Raw genomic sequence first — 14,099 nt, 5'->3', positions numbered from 1 at the left:
CCATTAAGGAAAAACTGAAATAAAGAAAAATATATATCACTAGTTTAAGCTGAGTTGTTTCTCTAGTCATGAAACAATATTGAAGGTGTTAGGAAGGGGAAGGTGGGAGGTAAATTGAATAATAGCACTTTAAAACTCCATCAACTAGTCAGGCTGCTATGAACCAAGAAACTGATTATACAAAGACCATGCAATTGGCTTTACACACAGATTGGGTACATCTAACATCCAGGGGGAGGAGACTGACCTACTGACCCTCAAATAATATACTATTTATTGTGTAATCAATATTAAAGAGATCTGGTATCATATTCTGCTTTCCTCTCCTACAGTGATTGTTTTTGACATGTATCTGATTAAGAAAAGATTAGTGTGCCTCCTAGTGAGATTCCAATTGTAACTTCAAAGTGTCAAATGTTAGACTAATTAACCTGAAGATAAAACAAGTGGTCTATGTATGTTAATTAATTGCATCCATGATGTCAGCATCTTTATCATAAAATTAATTACTTGTAAACTGAAATGGCTTTTCTGTTTGTATAAACAATACTTATATTACATATAAGTAAATATTTTCAAGTTGGTCCAAATCGGGATCCAAAATTAAACTTTGTTTGATTTCATCAAAAATTGAATAATTGGGGTTCTTTGATATGCCAAATCTAACTGTGTATGTAGATTCTTATTTTTTGGTCCTGTTTTCAAATTGGTCTACATTAAGGTTCAAAGGGTCCAAAATTAAACTAAGTTTGATTTAAAAAAAAAATTGAATTCTTGGGCTTTTTTGATATGCTGAATCTAAACATGTACTTAGATTTTTTATTGTTGGCCCAGTTTTAAAGTTGGTCCAAATTGGGGTCCAAAATTAAACTTTGTTTGATTTCAACAAAAATTGAATAATTGGGGTTCTTTGATATACTGAATCTTATCATGTACTTAGATTTTTTTATTATTGGCCCAGTTTTAAAGTTGGTCCAAATCGGGTTCCAAAATTAAAGTTTGTTTGATTTCAACAAAAATTGAATCCTTGGGGTTCTTTGATATGCTGAATCTAAACATGTATTTAGATTTTTGCTTATGGGGCCAGTTTTCAAGTTGGTCCAAATCGTGATCCAAAACTAAACTTTGTTTGATATCAACAAAAATTGAATCCTTGGGATTCTTTGATATGCTGAATCTAAACATGTATTTAGATTTTTGATTATAGGCTCAGTTTTCAAGTTGGTCCAAATTGGAGTCCAATTAAACTTTGTTTGATTTCAACAAAAATTGAATATATGTGGTTCTTTGATATATGATGAATCTAACCATGTATTTAGATTTTGATATTTGGGCCCGGTTATCAAATTGGTCCACATTGAGGTCTAAAGGGTCCAAAATTGAACTTTATTTGATTTAATAAAAAATTGAATTCATGGGGTTTTTATACGACCGCAAAAATTTTAATTTTTCGTTGTATATTGCTATCACGTTGGCGTCTTCGTCGTCTTGCGTCGTCCGAATACTTTGGTTTTCGCACTCTAACTTTAGTAAAAGGGAATAGAAATTGATGAAATTTTGACACAAGGTTTATGACCACAAAAGGAAGGTTGGGATTGATTTTGGGAGTTTTGGTCCCAACATTTTAGAAATAAGGGGCCAAAAAAGGGCCCAAATAAGCATTTTCTTGGTTTTCGCACCATAACTTTAGTTTAAGTGAATAGATATCTATGAAATTTTGACACAAGGTTTATGACCACAAAAGGAAGGTTAGGATTGATTTTGGGAGTTTTGGTTCAAACAGTTTAGGAATTAGGGGCCAAATAAGCATTTTTCTTGGTTTTCGCACAATAACTTTAGTATAAGTAAATGGAAATCAGTGAAATTTAAACACAAGGTTTATGACCACAAAAGGAAGGTTGGGATTGATTTTGGGAGTTGAGGTCCCAACAGTTTAGGAATTAGGGGCCAAAAGGGGCCCAAATAAGCATTATTCTTGGTTTTCGCACCATAACTTAAGTATAAGTAAATAGAAATCTATGAAATTTAAACATAAGGTTAATGACCATAAAAGGAAGGTTGGGTTTGATTTTTGGAGTTTTGGTCCCAACAGTTTAGGAATAAGGGGCCCAAAGGGTCCAAAATTGAACTTTGTTTGATTTCATCAAAATTTGAATAATTGGGGTTCTTTGATATGCTAAATCTAACTGTGTATGTAGATTCTTAATTTTTGATTCCGTTTTCAAATTGGTCTACATGAAGGTCCAAAGAGTCCAAAATTAAACTTAGTTTGATTTTAACAAAAATTGAATCCTTGGGGTTCTGTAATATGTTGAATCTAAAAATGTACTTAGATTTTTGATTATTGGCCCAGTTTTCAAGTTGGTCCAAATCGGGGTTCAAAATTAAGCTTTGTTTGATTTCATCAAAAATTGAATAATTGGGGTTCTTTGATATGCCAAATCTAACTGTGTATGTAGATTTATAATTTTTGGTCCCGTTTTCAAATAGGTCTACATTAAAGTCCAAAGGGTCCAAAATTAAACTAAATTTGATTTTAACAAAAATTGAATTCTTGGGCTTTTTTGATATGCTGAATCTAAACATGAACTTAGACTTTTGATTATGGGCCCAGTTTTCAAGTTGGTTCAAATCAGGATCCAAAATTATTATATTAAGTATTGTGCAATAGCAAGAAATTTTCATTTGCACAGTATTCATCAATAGCAAGAAATCTTCAATTGCACAGTATTGTGCAATAGCAAGGAATCTTCAATTGCACAGTATTGTGCAATAGCAAGAAATTTTCAATTGCTCAGTATTGTGCAATAGCAAGAAATCTTCAATTGCACAGTATTGTGCAATAGCAAATATTTTCAATTGCACAGTATTGCGCAATAGCCAAAAATATCAATAGCAAGAAATTTTCAATTGATTGGAGTTATCTTTCTTTGTCCAGAATAGTAGTTGAATCAACTTAAATCATTGTTTTATACAATATACAATGTATATTCACTTTTACTAACAACTGATAAATTCTATTTATCTTATATATAATATATAAATTTATCTTTGGTAAATCTTTATATTTTTTTTACCCATTGTCTACCAACTTTAAATTTCTTTCAATAACTGAATAAGTTGTACATGTTGTATATATATATGGAACTTTTACAATTTTATTTTTTTTGAATTGTAGTCTTAGTTTTCTATCAATTGACTCATTATTTAGATTTAGTATTGTTCTGACAATAGAAGATTACATTAGCTACAATGTCTTTTAATTATTACAGATATAAGAGAGCTGATAAATTTAGATGATGCTATGGAGGATGAATCCTTAAGGTTTGGACCAAATGGTGGACTGGTATTTTGTATGGAGTAAGTTAACATACATAACTCAATACAGTTCCTGTTGTAGGATAATAATCTATCAAACGATTACAACCAAATTAAATAGTTTTAACCAAGTGGTCCATTTAAAATCACACCCTCTGAATCGGCTCTTTTATTTTGTATAAAACATTTCTTTTTTTTCGAAAAAGGTATGGAGGTGTAAATTTTTGTATAAAATATATGAAAAAACAGCTTTTGTCCAGAAATCATATTTTCTAATCAGTGTCTACTTTCTTCCTTTCCACTATGGACTGCTTCAAAAAACAAAATCAGTATGAGCATGTAGTTGCATATCATAATTTGTGTTATTAAAATACTCTGCAATATCAATAGTGGTAGTGATATACAGTCTGAGATAAGAATTGAGCGAAACTGTTAAACTGATATACATGTATGAGGGCATTTGCTTAATAGGCTATATCCACTGTGCAGCATGCTAAAATGGTTAATGCCAAATGGTAGCCTTAAATATTTTAAAAGAAGGGTCTTTCCACCCTTATCTCATGAATATAGATGAAATCTTATTACATTAATGACATCATGGTTTAAATGACATTATAGTCCACGATGTTCAACTGTTTTAACAGATATTTTGCCCAGAATTTAGACTGGTTAGATGAAGTCCTTGAAGAGGTAGAGGATGACTATATATTATTTGACCTACCTGGACAGATAGAACTTTATACACATATCCCAGTAATGAAACAGTTAGTGGATAAACTACAGCGCATGGACTTTAGAATTTGTGGAACATTTTTAATTGACTCACAGTTTATGATTGAAGCCTCAAAGTTTGTGTCTGGAGTATTAACAGCATTATCAACAATGGTCACGTTAGAAATTCCACATGTAAATGTTATGACAAAACTGGATTTGTTGAGTAAAAAGGCAAAGAAAGATTTAGAGAGGTATGAATACATGTAGGACTTCTCAGAAAAACTTGCTTTTATTATAAAGTTATGAATAATGGAATATTTTGATGTGTTTGCCTTTCTACAGGAGAAAAATATAAAATAGTCAAATTGTGTGGTAGATGATCCATTCTCATTACTCAAAAATTGAAAGTTTATTTTTGTATTCTGATCATTAACTGGCTTCTGTTTTCCATTGTCATCTCTGAACTTTATCAAAAACCTTCTCTTAAAGTACAGGACCAAATGGTATCAAACGTAGCCACACTCATCTTTGGGTATATTGTTTCAGAAAATGTGTAGGATGATAATGCTAGTCACAAACATCATGAACATGGCTGTCTAGGCTAAAATAGAACATAGGGGTAAAGTGCAAATGTTGTTTATTTTCTTGAATATACATGCTGTAACAGATAGAGGAAAACCTGAGGGACAGAAATGTTCAGAATATAATATATCTCCTGGTCATTTTTACCAAAATTGTAAGACAACTCTTTCTAAGAATATTTGTCCTTTAATGACAATTTAACTCTTTTTATTGCAGCTTTTTGAACTCATAAATCTTTATAATTATAACAGTGAGAAACTGTACTGAAACTAAAAAGGTTGTAACAGTGCAACATAGAAACTAACTTTAACAAAGGTTGAAAAAGCCTATTCACCAGACCAATACAAAGCAGAAAAATTTCTAACAAAAACACAAACTGGATGTGGTCAAGTATTTGTACATCCCTGAAAGCAAAAAAAAGACACACAATGCAGATTTGAGAGTACTCACAGTTACTGACTTGTAATTAGTTCAAAGCCAATCACAAGTAATACAAAAATCATGTATTTAAGACTAAAATATCAATTAGTACACATCCAACATACAATGGATTTAGTAAGGCGTTATTAACAGTCCAAGAAAAACATGACCTTGTCATGATCATAATATAGATACAAATGTATGAAAAGATTGTAGTTCTGTGAATTTGATGGTCTGTCTAATAAGAATATTGAAATATATTAACATATCAAAGTTTGTTTTGGTACCTTTAGAAGTTAAAGAGTTAGTTGGATAAGGACATGTCAGTTTATTTTAAGGATAAAATCCTTTGTTAATGTGCATACATTTTGACAGAACATTTTTCATTAAAGTTTTCAGACAAATACATGCATTGCTACTGCCAAAATTTAAAGACATTTGCTCAAACTGGAGTTTGATAAATATGCCCATGATGTGCAGAATTTTGTATTTTTACCTTTTGTTGATTGAAAAGAGAGATCGAAACATGAATAGATGTGTTTTATTTATCACAGGTATTTAGAACCAGATTTACCTGTCTTATTAAATGAAGAATTTGATGATAGTAAGTTCAGCAACAAGTTTAAAAAGCTAAACACAGCAATTGCATCTGTGGTGAGTTTATATTATCAAGAAGTCATTGTTTTACTGTGCTTGCATCTCAATGAAAATTACATGATTGTATATATGTCATATTTCTGTAACACAATGTGACAGAATACACAGGTTTTGAGCCCTTCTTGGTAGTAATTCTTTTCTTAATTGTCCTTAGATTAAAGAAAAATAAGTTTCAGGTCTCCCCCTTGATGTTTTTTTGTGAACAAATTATGAAAAGTAATTTTTGGGATACACTTGCTTTCAAGCAATCTGTAAACTTATACCATTTGTTCAGGACAATGCCCTCACGTCAACCGTTTTATTCTAAACATTAAGGACCATCTCAGATTCTTATGATTGTCTTGGTTTAAAAGGTAAAAACAAACAAAGGGATTGAACTGAAACAACTTTCCTACAATATTCTTTTCATAATCTTCATGTTTGATATTTCCCTTGACTTATATGCATGTTTTTAACAACATGGAAAATCAGAATTAAGCAGTATTTGTATTTAGTTTTTTTTATAAATTTAGAAACACGTCAGAGGGAGTTCCCAGTTGTTGTAAAATGCGAGAGTTCTCTGAATACCGATAAATTTATTTCTGTTATATAAGAACTAGTACTGAAGTAGAGTTTTACTTGTATGTGACCTTTATCAAACTGATTTTTGATATTGTACTTCCATAAAGAAATAGAGAACCATCTAGGTTTAATATACGTTCTTACTACAGGGTTTGTTTAGGTAATTATGCACATGTGTATAATTTTCTTGACTTCAAGGGGTATTAGATTATATGGTTGCTCTTGATTCCCCACTCAATTGATTAATTTATAACTCATGGGATCCTTTCTATGTATGTCTGCTATTGAGGGTTATTGTTGTTGCATAATGTTAGATCATATGCATCATTTAAATTAAAATAAATGTAGTCCACATCGTAAAGGTTTAACTTAAACACCCCTTTCAGGCGAAATGGAGGCTTCCATATTATCATTTTGAGTTCTCTCCCTTCCGGAAGTCACTCCCGTGAATTCTGAACCAAAACAGCATGTTGAGAAAAATTAACTCGATCTGTATAATCACGTCATATTATATTAAAAACGATTGCAATTTAAACCGGGGAATGTGTATGGAAAGCAGTCATGATCACTAACCCAAAGAAAAGTAAAATATTTAAAGAGTTAGGAATGGTGTTCCTCCTAGAATTAACGTAGGAAAATAGGTGATAAGATACGAAGTGAAATACTTCTCTCACTCTGAGTCTCAGTGACTGCTGTGGAAAGTAAACTTGGAATTGATAGTACAAAAATAAAACACAATAGCCCTAAGTACATTGTTCATACACTTTTAACCAGGATTGGCTATTTTGTAACAATTCAGATTACGTAAATTACATTTTACATTAGTCCAAATAATTATGACATCTTGAAAGGCTATTATAATTTTTTTCTTTGAAGCCTTACTTCAAATTATGACGACTTGAAAGGCTATTATAATTTTTTTCTTTGATGCCTTACTTCGAAGTAAGGTGTCAAAGAAAAAAATTATAATAGCCTTTCAAGACGTCATAATTATTTGGACTACATTTTACATGTGCAGTTGAATTAGTTTTGAAAATAATATTATCTAGCTACATGTATACATGTGTCAATGAAAACAATGGCAATCGTATCTCTCAGAGCAATCTGCTCTTTGATTTTTATTTTGTACCAATTTTTTTTAAGGCAGTATGTTTCTTTATGGTGACGCATATCATGATTTTTTGTCAAATAATTTTTTATGTTATTGGATGCTAGATGTTTGATGTCCTTTTGTCATATAGAACAACAACAAAAAATAAGTGTCAACCCAGTCAGCATCTTGACAAATATGAGGTTTTACGTCAGACACCTACTGTTTGTTAATACATTGGATATTTGAATATGAAAAATATTTTGATCACACTTTTTCCAAACTAATTATCTAAATGACTCCATGTTTGTTTAGCAGCTTGACAGTTCATAGTTGTAACATTTGGTAACTTTTAGCATCTGATAGACACCTACTTCTTGTTTTCCAATACTTCAAAATTATGAGTTGGGGTATGAATAGCATTACAACAAATAAAAATTCATGTTAGTATTGAAACAAAATTAAACAATAAAATATATTTTTATTGCAGATAGAAGATTACAGTTTGGTAAAGTTTGTACCATTAGATATGTCAGAAGAGGATAGTATAACAGACCTTCTGTTACAGATAGACAATGCTATACAATATGGGGAGGATCTGGAACCCAAAGAATCTGTAAGTTTATTATCTAAATACTGTAAACTTACTTATTTTAATGCCCCATGTAGAGGAATGAGGTTTTTCTGTCTGTGTGTCCGTTTGTTTGTAAGTATGTCCATTTATTAGCCTGTTCACATGTCTGTCCATCCATCTGTCAGCCTGTTCACCAATCTGTCCCTTTTCAGGTTAAAGTTTTTGGTCAAGGTAGTTCCCTGTGATAGGATTTTTCTAATTGTCATACCTTATAGTGTTAACCCCAATTTCATGGTCCACTGAACATAGAAATAGATAGTGTGAGTGGGGCATCCATGTAATATTGCAGTGGCGGATCCCCCCCTTTTGTCCTTGGTTGGAAACCCCCTTTTAAGATGGCTGGATCTGCCCCTGTATTGACACATTCTTGTTGCCAATACAATATTTCTCACAAAGCCCTTTCTAGCAGCAATTTATTTTTTAGAGTTTCTTATAATCTTGACGTATTCCTATAACATGTATAAGGGCAGATCAAAGTTTTACAAATTTGCAAGGATTTTATATTTGCGTTATTATTCAACTCTCAAAAGTCCTGAAAATTAATAATTCACAAGACAATGTTACATATTTGTTTTTCGTTCATTTTTTTTACATAAATAAGGCCGTTAGTTTTCTCGTTTGAATTGTTTTACATTGTCTTATCGGGGCCTTTTATAGCTGACTATGCGGTATGGGCTTTGCTCATTGTTGAAGGCCGTACGGTGACCTATAGTTGTTAATGTCTGTGTCATTTTGGTCTTTTGTTTATAGTTGTCTCATTGTCAATCATACCACATCTTCTTTTTTATAAGTTGGTTTACAATAATACATGAACCAATTTATATAGGGTGTTTGGAAAGTAGTATGGTGTTAGTTTTATTTTTGTTTATTGTTTTGTACTTATATCAAGTCAGTTGTTTTGAACAGTTTCACATATTATCCTTTGATTGCCTTTTATCATGTTTATAGCTTATTATATGTGATGGGTTTTGCTCGTTGTTGAAGGCTATATGATGACCTTTTGTTGCTTTCTATGTATTACTGGTAAATAATTAAACCAAGGATTTCGTTACAATAAATTTCTGTACACCTTTACTTAATTCTTCCATAGATATAAAGATTTGGTTGTACCTTTAGAAAACTTATTTCAAACGGGATAGCACACCACCATTTTTACAGAAATGTTGTTTACCATGCCCAGATATCTAAAACGATCCTGGAAAACTTACCCATCCTTTAAATAAACTTATTCTAATAGGTTACCAATTCAACAATCATTGAATATTGTTTTTATTGGTATTAATATTGATTTTGTTATCACTAAATTAAAATCAAACTAAATATTATTGTTAATTACATATACACATTCAATTTATGGATATACAATCTGTCAATACCTGTATCTTGGCATCACACAAGGTCATGTTTTTCTCTGACTGTTTATGATGTCTTTACACTAAATCCATTGGATGTTGGATGAGTATTGACATGACTGATTGATTATTTAGTCAAAGATGTATGCTTTTATTTATTAGTTGTTAGTGGCTTTGAACTAGCTTTCAGTAACTGAGTACTCTCAGATCAGTACTTAGTGTCTTTTTGTTGTTGGGATATACAAGTTCCTGGCCATGTCCACTGTGTTTTTTTTTAGATGTATTTCTTTTGTATTCATCTGATGTGTTAAGCAGTTTCAACTGATTTTTATGCAGTTAAGCTGCATTATGCGAGCACCCTAGATTTATGGTCTACCCAATAAATGTTGAAATACTTGCCATTGTTTTTATCTAGCTGGCTACTATGCTATATGTAACTAATTGAACACTTTTTTGATACTTTTAATTCTGGATTACAAAAAATATGACCAGAAAAACCTTAAATGATCGTCGAATCACCCAAAAGTTTTGAAGTTGCACATAGGAAGTAGTGCTCATTAGGAATCCTTATGTAGTTTATTATCGCCTGTGCTTTTGGCTAAGATGTCAAACAACAATTGTATGAAATATTTAATCGCCGAAAATCTTTAAAGACAAGTAGTTTAGATTTCCCAAATGGCAAAAGTTGTAGGAATATGGTTTGTCGGCAATACGTAGTACTATGTCAGTAGTCTATTATATAATAAGTTCAACTGTTCATGCTGTTGGCGGCAATTTCAAATTTGAAGACGAAATTTTCGTATCTTTCAATTTGGAGGAAGGGGTTCAAATTAGCGGTGGTCCGATGTCCGCGACCTTCCACTTTCGATTTGGTTACAAGCCACGCCCGACGGTCCTTCCACTCTGAGACAACTATAACACAGAAAGAAAATAAAAAATAACTTTGCAAACCTTTTCGCCAAAATCTCCAAATAACAGTCGGAAAGCTGACCCCGGTTTGACCCCATTTCTTAAAGCAACAATAAACGTCATGTGATTACCATATATGGGCATTTTTTTACCAAAAAAAGTGAAGCTCGTTTTTTGGAATTTGTAGTTTTTTACATGAATTAAAACTAATTTCCTTTTAAGTGAACATTCCTGAGTATATAAGAAATATATTACTCAACTCAATTATGGATTAAACTCATTTTTTTCTCTCAAAATGTGTTTTCAAAGTCAAGGTGTTGACGAAAAAAATTGGTCACAGAAATGAAAATCGTAATTTTCTTTCTTAACTTCTCGGGAAGCTATGCTGAATTTAAATTATGTTATGTAACATAACTTGGACTATTATATGTCAAATTTGTGCCAGTTGATATGCTAAGATACGCAAATGTGCCACTTCGATGTGTCGATATTTCTGACGAAGCAGGGCCGACGGTAATTCACGAGTTACGTCCCTTTGTTTGACACTATCATGAACAAACTATTGTTATATCAAGCACCATATGCTGTTATTTACATGTGGATATTATTAAAAATTATCTTATTAAATATATTTTGATACTGTTAACATGTGTCAAGAAAATAGAGAAACACATTTTATCACTTTTCAGAACTCAGTCCCAGTGAAATAGGCCCTATGTGTCCCTATGTACCATAATAGGGTTAATAATTTAATATTAATTTAATATTCCAAGAGTTAATCTAATATTCATGTTTCTGTAAGTATTTTTACTGCTGCAACCAAATTATTTTAACACAGAAATAAATGTCTACTCAATTTATACAAGGGGTAGTCTAAATATTCATGAATAATGGATCAAGACAGTATTAAAATGATAAAATACAGGAATTCCTTTTCATTACTGACACTTGCAAGTTGGTTCTACCTTTTTCATTTTAACTTAAAAGAGATCATAATGAAAGTATTCTGAATGTAAAATTTTCATTCTTTTAAATTTATAAAAGGAAAATTAGTTTGCAATCCTTGTATGAACAAACTAAATATAACAATGTTTTCTCATTGATTTCATGCCAGTTATAGTTCTAATGAATGGACTCAAATTATAAAAATAACACACTAAACCAATAAATAAATGGTGCTAATCTAGTCCAAATAATTATGACGTCTGTCAATAATAAAATAGAAACTAGAGGACATCTTAAGGTCAACAATCAGAACAATAGACAAGTACATGTATATCTTAATCATACAGCTCTATAGCATACAGCATGATAAGATACGAAAAGCCATAATTTACGGATTTAAATATGATTTAATAGAAACAGTTAACAATAAGTTTTAAACATAATTTTAAAGAAGTATTGGCCATGTCAATTACCTTTTTTTTTCAGTATATTTTGCCATTAAGGCAGCAACCATTTGATTTTCTGGGGGGGGGCTATGGTTTTTTTTTTCTGTACAAACTTTTTTTTTCGCCTGTGGCGAAAAACAATCTATTTTTTTCGCGACAAGTCGAAAACAATTTTTTTCTTTCAATTTTAGCATTACATATAGTGGCAGCTGAGGGGGTAACAAACAATTTTTTTTTTTTCAGAATTCAAAACAAATTATTTTTTTCTCCAAAAACTGGAAACAAACTTTTTTTCCCAAAAAAACCATAGCCCCCCCCCCCCCCCCCCCCAGAAAATCAAATGGTTGCTGCCTAAATGCAATCTATATGGATGGTTTGAAAATGATTTTCCTATTTTTATATATGTCAAATACAGTGTATGTGACATTTTTCTATTATTATTTTCAGAATTACATTAAATCATTTATGTCTATCATTATGTTACTGTTCAGTGTATCATTAAATAGGTCTATTATTATTTTACTTTTAAGGTTCATCGAAAGGAATTAAAAAATATGGCCATGTTTACACCTAAAATAACAATCATCTGGGAAAATTTAAAGGAATGGCTGGACCTAGATATATAACAGTTATATGAAGTTAATATTCTAGAAAAATAAAAACTAACCTGATTGTGATTTTCATTTCTTTCCAGTCTGCAGCAGATAGCAAAATGAAACAAACATTTGAGTGATTGTCCATTGAAATCAATACAACTCACAATAGTTATATGAGGGGACCTTCTCAAACCTCTTTCCCAACTTTGTTTAGTCTGGCACCTTCTGCTGGACTGTAAAACAATATTCTCCAAAACTTAGAATTTAAATTTTATATATCCAGGTCCAGCCATGTATGTTTAAAACTTTGATAGATGCACAGGTTTGTCTGTACCCAGAGTGAAATTTGTGTTTTAAATACGACCATGTTTGCTTAAAGGTTATGATACACCTTAAAAATACACTTTCTAATGTCTCTTATTATTTTACCTTTCAGAATTATGAAGAGGCTGAGTCAAATGATTACACTTAATAATGTGTTTTATTACCTTTCAGAATTATGAAGAGGCTGAGCCCAATGATTTCACTTAATAATGTGTTTTATTACCTTTCAGAATTATGAAGAGGCTGAGCCCAATGATTACACTTAATAATGTGTTTTATTACATTTCAGAATTATGAAGAGGCTGAGCCCAATGATTACACTTAATAATGTGTTTTATTACCTTTCAGAATTATGAAGAGGCTGAGCCCAATGATTACACTTAATAATGTGTTTAATTACATTTCAGAATTATGAAGAGGCTGAGCCTAATGATCCTGATGACAATGTTGATAGTGGATTTGATGGATGACAGTTCTGAGTTAAAGGCTGATTTGACCATACATAAACATTGTCAACATAGTTTGAGTACTGTGTTAAATGTATACTTGATAAATAAGTATTCTCTACTGTTCAAGGGTTGTTTGAACACATCAGAAGTAATTAAAAAGGAAAACATAATTTTCACTGATTTATTTCCATTTTTTATCAACACAATAAAAGAATACAAACATTGCTGATGCTGATGGATATGATGTCAATAGTTTTTCGGAGCTAAGCATCTGCTTGCTTTACTTTAATTGAATGGTTTTGTTTTTCTTTCTTCTCAAAACTGACATTTTTAGATGACTGCAAAAAAATTTTGCGGTGGTATATTGGTATGACATCGTCGTCTTTGTTGTCATCCGAAGACACATTAGTTTTCACACTATAACTTTAGTTTAAGTTAATAGAAATCTATGAAATTATAACACAAGGTTTATGACCACAAAAGGAAGGCTGGGATTGGTTTTGGGAGTTTTGGTCCCAACAGTTTAGGAATTAGGGGCCAAAAGGGTCCAAAATTAAACATTGTTTGATTTCATCAAAACTTGAATAAATGGGGTTCTTTGTCAGCCGAATCTAACTGTGTATGTAGATTCTTAAATTTTTTTTCATGTTTTTAAATTGGTCGACATTAAGGTCCAAAGGGTCAAAAATTAAACTTAGTTTCTTGGGGTTCTGATATGCTGAATCTAAACATGTACTTAGATTTTTGATTATGGGCCAAGTTTTCAAGTTGGTCCAAATCAGGGTCCAGAATTAAACTTTGTTTGATTTCAACAAAAATTGAATTCTTGGGGTTCTTTGATATGCTGAATCTAAACATGTGCTTGGATATTTGATTATGGGCTCAGTTTTCAAGTTGGTCAATATCCATGCTTCTATGTTTCTTGTTTACTTTCATGTGACAAATGCGAAACTACGGCTTCAAAACACGACAATTAAGTAGCTGCCATTTTTTCACCTCATAACAGACAGAGAGAAAAAAATGACGATTATACAATATATTTGCGTAAAACATGATTAATTCGTACACAAAGTTTATGATATACACATGCAAAGGTTCAAAA

The 14,099-nt window shown here is 31.4% G+C and overlaps 1 protein-coding gene across 2 annotated transcripts in view; it reads left to right on the top strand.

Annotated features, from left to right (window-relative positions):
- The window catches only part of LOC139528640 (GPN-loop GTPase 3-like), a 35,950-nt gene extending 22,783 nt beyond the window's left edge, over positions 1 to 13,167 (top strand). The window contains exons 3-7 of one of the 2 annotated variants that reach the window (XM_071324714.1): positions 3,273 to 3,360; positions 3,963 to 4,283; positions 5,589 to 5,688; positions 7,833 to 7,958; positions 12,956 to 13,167. In XM_071324714.1, coding sequence (XP_071180815.1) covers positions 3,273 to 3,360; positions 3,963 to 4,283; positions 5,589 to 5,688; positions 7,833 to 7,958; positions 12,956 to 13,018 — 698 coding nt within the window. In that variant the 3' untranslated portion in view covers positions 13,019 to 13,167. Of the gene's footprint in view, positions 1 to 3,272; positions 3,361 to 3,962; positions 4,284 to 5,588; positions 5,689 to 7,832; positions 7,959 to 12,719; positions 12,771 to 12,955 lie in introns of those variants that run through there. The other variant, XM_071324715.1, reaches the window with a different exon arrangement.
- The last annotated feature ends 932 nt before the right edge of the window (positions 13,168 to 14,099 follow it).

This window comes from Mytilus edulis, chromosome 6 (genome assembly GCF_963676685.1).
Source record: "Mytilus edulis chromosome 6, xbMytEdul2.2, whole genome shotgun sequence".
NCBI classification, from domain to species: Eukaryota; Metazoa; Mollusca; class Bivalvia; order Mytilida; family Mytilidae; genus Mytilus; species Mytilus edulis.
This window is presented reverse-complemented; position numbering and strand designations above follow the sequence as displayed.